General features: G+C 33.8%; 1 protein-coding gene across 1 annotated transcript; it reads left to right on the top strand.

Annotated features, from left to right (window-relative positions):
- Nucleotides 1-6,428: 6,428 nt before the first annotated feature.
- Nucleotides 6,429-10,969, top strand: LOC117914593 (extensin-2-like). Its single transcript, XM_034829978.1, has 3 exons — nucleotides 6,429-7,465; nucleotides 7,959-10,396; nucleotides 10,487-10,969. The coding sequence occupies exons 1-2, from the start codon at nucleotides 6,511-6,513 to the stop codon at nucleotides 10,358-10,360; spliced, it is 3,357 nt and encodes a 1,118-aa protein (XP_034685869.1). The 5' UTR covers nucleotides 6,429-6,510; the 3' UTR covers nucleotides 10,361-10,396; nucleotides 10,487-10,969.
- Nucleotides 10,970-11,346: the final 377 nt, after the last annotated feature.

Raw genomic sequence — 11,346 nt, 5'->3', positions numbered from 1 at the left:
TTTATTTTTTTTATTTTTTATTTTTGGGTTTATCTATTGCAAATCATGGCATGTGGAGAAAATTTCCTAATCAAATTGACTTGTTGATTTACAATAATTCATTTGTCCATTTTATTTATTCATTACCTATTATTATAATTTTAGTAACTACATTTAAAAGTGTTTTGAGGGTTTTTCAATAGTGTATTTGGTATGTTTTAAGTATTTTTGGTGAAAATATTTTTTTTGAAAGTGTTTTTATGAGAAGTGTGGATCAAGTGTTTTTTTATAAAACACTATAAGTAATTTTCTAACACTAGATGATTTTTCAGATTTTTAAAAGTGTTTTTCAAATTTTATTGAATACTTAGAGTCTATTTGGTAACTGTTTTTAAAAATAATTTTTTATTCTTAAAAAGGAAAAAGGAAAACATCTTTTGATAATTAAAAATTATTTTCTATTTTTTGTTTATTAAAATAAAAATATGATATTTTTAAATAACATTTTTACTTATTTTTTGTTATTTTCACCTATTTTCTGAGAATTGTTTTAAAAAATCATTTTACAAACATGTAAAATGATTAAAGATAAAAACACTAGACATAAAAATTACGTTCAAAACATATTTAAAAATATTAAAAACAAGTTAAAAAATTTTAGATTTCCAAACACACTTTTATTATACAAAATATCAAAAATCAGTTTTCAAAAATTATTTTTTAAAACTATTTTTGAAAACAGTTACCAAATAGACCCTTAATATTTAAAAAAAAAAACACTTTTTAAACTAAAAATACTTTTTAAAATCACTGTTAAATACACTCTGATACTGATTCTAATGAAAGTGTTTGTAATGAATGATAATAATATTTCTATCTAGTGAGAACAAGCTACCATATAAATATAAATTTGTAATAATATATTTTTTTTTATGTATATTCAATTAATAATATTTTAAAGTCATAAAAGTGATCTTTAAATCTTTCCCCCTTAGTTTTTATAAGGGTTATCTCAAGTTATAGAAACTTAATCAAAATAATTCATTTTCTCTTTGAATTTAAAACCAATTCAAATAAGTAGGTTAAGTCTATATTTATTATATAAATAATAAGAAGTTTTTAGTCTAAAAACTGATTTTTTTTTTTTTAAATAATAAAGTGTGTGACAAAATTTATATTTTTAAAAATCTAAAAAATTCACTTATAGTATTCTTTGGAAAAACATCTTTTAGGTGATTTTTTTAAACATGTTTTTAAAGAAAATATTTCTACTAAAAATACTTAAAATATTATTTATATTTTTAGGTGTCCACGTGTCATCTCCTTATTGGAGTGAATGATAACTTCCTATAATAGAAAATATGCCCCATGGGCATAGGCACAACATCTTGTTTATGTTCTGATATAAGGAATTCATGTTATATTGTCATCTTGACTGAGTGTCCACTTCATATGTCTAATTTTCTTATTTAAAAGGAGTCGTTAAGAGATATTTTGAGTGAGAAAAGAATACAAAATTTAATTGAGAGAATTTGCCTCCTAAAGCACTCTAATGCTGCCTTTTATAACTTGGAATACAAAAATTAACTATAGAAAGGATTTAAATTTACTTATTTTTAGTAGTAGATTTAGAAATTATTTTGGAGGGAAAAACAATAAATAAATAGGGAGCCAAAAAATGATAAATTATTTATTGTAGTTGGATGGTAACTCCCTTAATTCTCTCACAAAAGGACAAAAAAACTGTACTTCAAAAATCTTCTTATTAAATGAAAGAAAAACCCAATACTAGAATTTAAAAATAACAAAAAAAAAAAAAAACCCTAAAATAAATATTCTAGGGTTGGTATCCTTCAAGCATTGTTGAATTCGAACTTGGGTTCTTGTGGGAGACTAAAAACCCACGGCAAATGCATTCAAACCTATTTTAGTAATGGGCATTTAATAAAACAAATTACATCCCATCAAAAATGAAAATAGTAAATTTGGATTAGACTCATGAACTCACACCATCAATTTTAATTAATCTTAATTAACATCAAATTTTCAGGTTTATTTATTTATTTATTTTAATAAATTTAGTGAAAAATCAAATATTATGAGATAGACAATTTAGTATTTTTATTACCATATTTCTTTTTTTCTTTTTTTACTTTTTAATAAAAATAAGAGAGAGAAAAAAAACTAGAGGGAGGAAAATACGTTAGAGTATTAGGGGATATTTCGTAAAACTTAATGACTTAAGTCGACTTTAAGTTAAATTATATTTAAATTATTAATTTAAAACTTATTATTTAATTTTTACTTTAAGTACAAATAAAATTTATTCTAAATCATCATATTAACATATTTATCCTTGTAAATTATTATTAGGGTAAAAGATATTGAGTAATAAGGAAGTTCATAAAATAGTAAAAAAGATTAGAGTAAATGAGGATAAAAAGATAAAATGAATATGTGAATTTAAAAATAATTTAATTATTTAAAAAGATTTTAAGTCGAATCATTAAATTATTTTATTAAATATATTTAATTTATTTAATGATTTAAATTAAGTTATTAAGTTACTGGTATCCAAGATTATAAAGTCATATAGAAATTGTGGTCCTATGATAACTTTGTATTGAAATATTTTATGAAAAAACAAAAGGGTTTGTGTATGGGCATGTAACTTTGCCTTAAAAAGTGACTCCATAATGCCGAAATTATAGGGCATTGACTCATGAATAGGACACATTTATATCATCATCCTGTCCAATTTTATTTAGTGTCTTCCATTTCCCACCCTTTATTTCTATTGGTCAATGGCGTGTTATGAACGTCTTCCATTTTCAAATTCAAATAAATATTTTTTCATTTAATGGGGTGTAATGAAGGCATCACATTTTCAAATTTACCAACCATGAGATGAAAACTAAGTAAATGCTCATTAATAAATTTATTAATTTAATTTTTTCCTAAAAATTATAAATTCAAATAAATATTTTTTCATTTAATGGGGTGTAATGAAGGCTTCACATTTTCAAAATTTCCAACCATGAGATGAAAACTAAGTAAATGCTCATTAATAAATTTATTAATTTAATTTTTTTCTAAAAATTATAAATTCAAATTTGGAATATGGTTTTTTTTTCTCTCTCTCCCTAATTGGCTTCACTTTTTGAAAGCTAAAAAAAATTATTTATTAATTTATTTTTCTTGAAGTTTAATAAAAAAAAGTTTATTTATATTTGAGTAAATATAAGTTTTGTTTAGAAGAACTTATTTCAATAAGTAAGATCACTATATAAAATCATTTAGTACTAGTTATTTTGGGGTAGTTAGTATCCCGAGATTTGGGTCTTTATGGAGAATCTTATACACATTTTTTAAGGAAAATTTTAAAATATCAATATTTACTTAAATTACAATCTCGATTATTGAAAGGATATTTGAACAACTAAAATCAATATTTAAAAATAAAACGTCATTTTTAGAAGTGTTTATAAAAAATTTTAAGAAAATTTTTAGGATATTGATACTTACTGAATTTATAATCTCTATAGTTGAAAATATATAATAAAATTCAATAAAATTTAGCCGTTTGAATGAAGGTATAAATGTATGAGATTATACTTCAAATAAATAAGAATATATAAAAAAAATTAAAAAAATGGATCAAAATGTAAAATAATGGGAAGCCAATTAGGTACAAAACAATAATAAATTATGATTGATCCATTTTTCAAAATTAATTTTTATTTTCAAAATACAAAATTAAAATCAATTGTATACCAATAACAAAAGTGTAGCAAACAATCCCTTATAAAAATATTGATCAACGAGTATTTAATTTTGAAGGGTCAGGATTGGTCTATGATTACAAGTACAACAAAAATAGTTTAATCATGGGATCTGTTTATGTTTATTATGATGATTGGATGGCTGTGATCTTACTAGAAGTTTGACTTTCAGACGTTGCGGCCTATGCGGTTTAGTAGACGTCATGTGACTCCCACGTGCGGTCTGTGCAGCGTCCCGACGTTTGAGGTCCAATGCCCAAAAAGAATGATTTTTTATTATATGATTTGAATTTTATATAAAATTCAAATTTTACTTAATTATATTGTGTCTTAAATGTTTTAAAAAATAAAGGATACATCAATTGATATCAATTAAGATTGTGTTTGCCGGTATTTTTAGTTGAATTGTTTTCTTTAAAAGTGTCTTTGAGATAATCACATAAGAGGCATGCGACAATGTTTTATAAAAATTAATTAGGTATTTTACAAAATTTTAAAAATACTTTAAAAAAATTTTAAAATCACCTGAAAAAATATTTTACAAATGATTCTCCTAAAAACACTTCGAATAAAAATACTGTCAAATATAAGAGATTCTCTTAAAAACATTCTCACTAAAAACACTTCAAGTAAAAACACTATTAAACGCACTAGAAGTGTTTTTAAAAAAATAAATAAAAAAACACTGCAAATGATTTTCCAACATTATAAGTGATTTTTCGGACTTTTGAAAGTATTTTCTAAATTTTGTTAAACATTTAATTTTTTTTTTCAAAACTACTTTTTAGATTAAAAACATTTTTTAAAATCACTATCAAATAAAATTTAAAATATAACAAAAGTTCTAATGATTTTAAGAAGCACTTTTAACATTTTAAAACTTAAAAATATCTATCTTTCAAGTATTAGAAAAACAATAATCGTTTCTAACAATTACTACAAAACATATTCTAAATTCAAAAATAATTATTTATATAAAATAATTTATATCATAAATTCATAAGTTCATATCATAAATTCATTTAATTTGTCAATAAATTTAGTCCCAAAATCAATACTTTTACTAGAATTTTACACTTCAATTCTTACACGCATTTCTCAAAAAATCCCTTCACCCCATTGAGTGAGAAGTTAAACCAATGTACAACTTATTTAACCTATTTCTTTAAATAAATTTCAAATAAATGCCACTTAAATATCATCTAATTTGAATACAATTGTATGAATATCATTGATCAATTTTTTCACTTTAAGTAATGAATAAAATTATGAATACGAGAATTATTCTTTTTCACAACACAAAAATCTTAATATTCTTTTCTTTTTTTTTAAAAAAAAAAAGAATTGTATTATTTCTTTTTAATTTTTAAAAAAGAAAATATATTATTCCTCCTGTCTTTTCTTAGAGAGTGTTTTCATTAAGGGAAAACCTTTGTTTTTTTTTTTTGTTTTTTTAATAAAAACAATTTTGAAGTAGTTTTAAGACTTCCAAAAACTGTTCCCCTTTTCTATGTATGGGACAAAAGTAAAGTATATTAAATGGATATTCTAATTTACGGGGGCACAAAAGCCGAATTGCCCAAATGACTCAACCAAAATTAGAAATATAAAAATAGAAAGAAGAAAAAAAGTATCAAATTGAAAGAAGAATGTGGAGAAGGGTGGTCCAAAAGAGACCCAAAAGTCATTTTCATGACAGTGCATAAGGGGATATTTGAGGTTATGTTAAAGGAAAGAGTTGAATTATTATTACTTGCACCCCATGAAATTAATTTCCAAGACTCCCCACTATCACTTTTTTTTATTTTTTTTGGGAGGGTTCTATGCTTTCTTCAACTTTCCTGCAAAGACTGCAAACAGCCATTGATGGGAGTGCACATGCAGGCTATCCTCATTATGAGAAATCACATGCATTTCCTCAATATTTAGGGAATAAATAGTACAACCCTTCCCTAGTGAATGAAATATGGCAATTATTAAACATTTGAGATGTGGGTCTTTGACTTAGACTGAGTAAATTAAAATTTATTTTATTTCATTTTTTTCCTATTTATTAATATTTTTATTTATAAAAAAATGATAATAAAAATAGCCCATATTGAAATACAATCAAAAGTTAAAAAAAAATTCTAGAAAAAGCTAAAAAGAGGCATCTTTGGAGCCATTGATGAGAAATGGAGAATCCCAAGGCCCAAATGGGTGGCAGCTGCAGGGCTCCCTCTATGAAGCAACACCACTCATTGAAACAAGCTTTTCCTCCATTTCCATCATTTCTTTTACTTCAAGTCACCGCACTTTGAATTTTTTGTCACCTTCCAAACATAGATGATAATATTTTTTAGTCAGGATATTAATTTGAAAAATGGGTTCAAACTCTGCAACATTACCTTTGAAAATTATACCACTACCCTAACACTAATCCCATCCTCTCTCTCTTTCCATAAATTATTATTGGGTTTTTATAAATATTTTCAAATTTATTAAAAAAAATAGTGGGTTAGTCTTCTGGACATGTGAAGTGTGTTATAAAAAATTGAGGAGCCAGCTATTGAAACCCACATCATCTCGTATAATCAAAAGGACAAATTGAATTGGTCCCTTTTGACAGCTCTCCTGCAACTACTGATCCCTACTATAAATATACACTTTAATCTATGGCTCCTCATCATCATCCTCCTCCTCCCATCTCCATTTTCTCCTCCCAATTCCCCCCTTTGAGCGGAGGGGGCAAGTTTTCAGGCAGTGTCCGATGACTTTGCGCAGTGGCGGCCCCTCTAGGGGTCGCCTTTGGCCTCAGATTTTGGTGGCATTGGCCTTAGTTGTTGTTGCTAGCAATGTAGGTTCAACACATGCTGATCCTTACATCTACTCTTCTCCTCCACCACCTCCTTATGTCTACAAGTCTCCTCCGCCGCCGTCGCCTTCACCACTGCCTCCTTATGAGTATAAGTCTCCACCACCACCGTCGCCGTCGCCACCACCACCTTATCATTATGAGTCTCCACCACCTCCATCACCGGCGCCGCCACATCCGTACTACTACAAATCTCCACCTCCTCCTTCTCCGGTTCCTCCCAAGCCTTACTACTACAAGTCTCCTCCACCACCTTCACCATCTCCTCATCCACCTTACTACTACAAGTCTCCGCCACCTCCGGAAAAGTCTCCACCACTACCACCACCATATTACTACAAATCTCCTCCACCTCCACCACCTAAGTCCCATCCACCTCCATACTACTACACTTCTCCCCCACCTCCGATGAAGTCTCCGCCACTACCACCACCATACTACTACAAATCTCCTCCACCTCCACCGCCCAAGTCCCACCCTCCTCCATACTACTACACTTCTCCCCCACCTCCGATGAAGTCTCCGCCACTACCACCACCATACTACTATAAATCTCCTCCACCTCCACCCCCCAAGTCCCACCCTCCTCCATACTACTACACTTCTCCCCCACCTCCGATGAAGTCTCCGCCACTACCACCACCGTACTACTACAAATCTCCTCCACCTCCACCGCCCAAGTCCCACCCTCCTCCATACTACTACACTTCTCCACCACCACCTGTCCATTACCCCCATCCTCATCCCCACCACCACCCACTGGTAGTCAAGGTGGTCGGAAAAGTCTACTGCTACAGATGCTATGACTGGAAATACCCAGAGAAGTCCCACGACAAGAAGCACCTCAAAGGTAAATTTTTCTCAAACATTCTCACTTTTCTTCAAATGGGTTTCCATCATTTTCTTCCCATACTCCAAATTCCATCAACAGTAGTTTTCTCAAAGATTCTCAGTATTCCTCAAATGGGTTTTCTTAAATTTTCTTTCCATATTTCCACGTTAGTATTATTGTAGTATTTCAAATTATTAACATGCAATTAATTAAATAATAAAAATTCTAAACATGTGTTTGGAAGATAAGAAATTTTTAATTTTTAATTTTTAATTTAAAAAAAAAATGAAGAAGAGCATCTTGATTTTAATTAATTAAATAATAAAAATTCTAAACATGTGTTTGGAAGATAAGAAATTTTTAATTTTAAATTTTAATTTTTTTTTAAATGAAGAAGAGCATCTTGATTTTAATTAATATGGCAAGGACAAAATTAGTTAGGGGAGTAGGTGAGATAATGTTTTTAGTTGACTTGATGCTAGTAATTTATTGTTGTTAATTAATGGAGCAGGTGCTGTTGTGGAGGTGACATGCAAGACAGGTGGCAAGAAGATCGTGGCCTATGGTAAGACAAAGATCAATGGCAAATACAGCATCACCGTTGATGGATTTGACTATGGTAAATTTGGAGCCAAGTCTTGCAAGGCTAAACTCCACGCCGCCCCCAAGGATTCGCCATGCAACATCCCAACTGACCTACACAGTGGCATGAAGGGTGCCAAGCTCAAAGTCAAGTCCAAGGACGAGTCTGAAGTTGTGCTCTATGCTAAGCCTTTTGCTTATGGGCCCAAGACTCCTTACAAGGAATGTGAGAAGCCCAAGCCTGAGCCCAAGCCCCACCCACCCTACTTCTACAAGTCACCACCACCACCATTGCCTCACTACTATTACAAGTCACCTCCTCCGTCGTCGCCTTACCACCCACCATACTACTATAAGTCACCACCACCTCCTTCGCCATCTCCTTTACCACCATATTATTACAAATCTCCTCCACCTCCATCACCGCTACCTCATCCACCTTATTATTACAAATCCCCACCTCCACCATCACCCACACCTCACTACTATTACAAGTCACCCCCTCCACCATCACCTTACCACCCACCATACTACTACAAGTCACCACCACCTCCTTCCCCATCTCCTCTACCACCATACTATTACAAATCTCCTCCACCTCCATCACCACTACCTCATCCACCCTACTATTACAAATCCCCACCCCCGCCATCACCACTACCTCATCCACCCTACTATTACAAATCCCCACCTCCGCCATCACCAATCCCTCACTACTATTACAAGTCACCTCCTCCACCATCACCCTACCACCCACCATACTACTACAAGTCTCCACCACCTCCTTCCCCATCTCCTCTACCACCATACTATTACAAATCTCCCCCACCTCCATCACCACTACCTCATCCACCCTACTATTACAAATCCCCACCTCCGCCATCACCACTACCTCATCCACCCTACTATTACAAATCCCCACCTCCACCATCACCAATCCCTCACTACTATTACAAGTCACCCCCTCCACCATCACCTTACCACCCACCATACTACTACAAATCACCACCACCTCCTTCGCCATCTCCCCTACCACCATACTATTACAAATCCCCCCCACCTCCATCACCGTTACCTCATCCACCCTACTATTACAAATCCCCCCCTCCACCATCACCAGAGCCTCACTACTATTACAAGTCACCTCCTCCACCATCACCCTACCACCCACCATACTACTACAAGTCGCCACCACCTCCTTCCCCATCTCCTCTACCACCATACTATTACAAATCTCCCCCACCTCCATCACCACTACCTCATCCACCCTACTATTACAAATCCCCACCTCCGCCATCGCCATCTCCTCTACCACCATATTACTACAAATCTCCACCACCTCCCTCACCTTCTCCCCATCCACCATACTACTACAAGTCCCCACCACCACCATCTCCATTACCTCATCCACCCTATTATTACAAGTCTCCTCCTCCCCCACCTCCATCACCATTGACTCATCCACCCTATTATTACAAATCCCCACCTCCGCCATCGCCATCTCCTCTACCACCATATTACTACAAATCTCCACCACCTCCCTCACCCTCTCCCCATCCACCATACTACTACAAGTCCCCACCACCACCATCTCCATTACCTCATCCACCCTATTATTACAAGTCTCCTCCTCCTCCACCATCTCCATCTCCCCTACCACCATACTACTACAAATCTCCCCCACCTCCATCACCAGTGACTCATCCACCCTATTATTACAAATCCCCACCTCCACCATCGCCATCTCCTCTACCACCATATTACTACAAATCTCCACCACCTCCCTCACCCTCTCCCCATCCACCATACTCCTACAAGTCCCCACCACCACCATCTCCATTACCTCATCCACCCTATTATTACAAGTCTCCTCCACCACCATCTCCATCCCCAACACCACCATACTACTACAAGTCTCCACCACCTCCATCACCATCTCCTCTACCTCCATACTACTACAAGTCTCCACCTCCACCATCCCCATCTCCTCCTCATCCATACTACTACAAATCTCCCCCACCACCATCCCCATCTCCTCCTCATCCATACTACTACAAATCCCCACCCCCGCCATCACCATCACCACCACCACCCTACTATTACAAGTCTCCACCCCCACCTTCGCCATCTCCTCCACCAACTTACTATTACAAGTCTCCACCACCGCCATCCCCATCTCTTCTTCCACCATACCACTACAACTCTCCCCCTCCCCCATCACCATCTCCTCCTCCCCCATACCCCTACACATCACCTCCCCCACCTGTGAAGTCACCTCCTCCCCCAGTCTACATGTACGCATCTCCACCACCTCCAACTCATCCATACTAAGCATAGAAAGCTTTGCCACTTCCGCTTGTCATTCATGTAAGTAATATTTTTTTTCATCTTTTGGAGGATGTTAAGCATAATTGGGATGAATATGATAAATAATCTCATTTTTATGGCTATTTTCAGTTCCAAGTTTTAATTTCAACAATGGAATAAAGGAAGGCTCTACCAGGAGAGGATTCAATAAGCAAGCTTCCAATACAATCCCGTTCAATAAGGGTCTGAGAATTGCATCTGAGAGCTTGAACCTTTCTAACTCAGACCAAATTGCTTCTACTTCTGTGGTGGCCATCTTACACATTATGCTCTTGTTATGTTCAAGTGTTAGTGGTCGGCTTCAAAAGGTTTCCTGGGGAAAATAAAATCAGTAAATGAGATTGGAGACACAGCTAGGGTTTGCAAATGGCAGTTTCAGCTTCAGTTTGCTAGTTCCTTTTCAATCCCTCATGTTTTTTTTAGGGTGTCTGTTTAATTTATGAATGTATATTGTATTATTGCCTTGTGAGATTGAGCTTCTATTTATTAAGGACATCCATATGTTTCCTAGATTTTCTTGTGCTTTGTGCACTAAGGTTGTTCATCCCAATAAAGAACATTTTCTGTCACAAATCTTCTCTCTCTCCCCCTGGCCCCCTCCCTTGTTCATGGGTTTAATGTCATTCTGCATGCATTATTGTGTTCACAATTCTGCATATGGGGTCTGCTGGCTTTCAGCTTTTTCCCAGTGTTCCATGATACCTTCAGTCCTTTCTAGAAAATTGAGTGCCTTCTAAAGAAAAGACAGACTTTGCCGGACAAAGTTTAGATATGTGGCACACCTGCGACTGAAGGACCTCAGCATCATCTTCACTTTGCTTGTGAAGATGGACTCCAAAATTTGATGTTGGAAAAGTACCCCCCTAAAAATAAAGTGTTTGAAACACCAATCTTTCAATAATACTACTTACAGCAAAATAAATTCCACAATCATCAATGGATTAATATTT

The sequence above is a fragment of the Vitis riparia genome, chromosome 5 (genome assembly GCF_004353265.1).
Source record: "Vitis riparia cultivar Riparia Gloire de Montpellier isolate 1030 chromosome 5, EGFV_Vit.rip_1.0, whole genome shotgun sequence".
Lineage (NCBI taxonomy): Eukaryota > Viridiplantae > Streptophyta > Magnoliopsida > Vitales > Vitaceae > Vitis > Vitis riparia.
Note: the sequence above shows the minus strand (reverse complement) of the source record. Positions and strands in the feature narration are given on the sequence as shown.

Excerpts from the sequence above, each read along its gene's own strand:
- LOC117914593 (XM_034829978.1), top strand. The coding sequence starts at position 6,511 with ATGACTTTGCGCAGTGGCGGCCCCTCTAGGGGTCGCCTTTGGCCTCAG. Across the intron at positions 7,466-7,958 it reads CGACAAGAAGCACCTCAAAG|GTGCTGTTGTGGAGGTGACA; the intron begins GTAAATTTTTCT and ends TTAATGGAGCAG.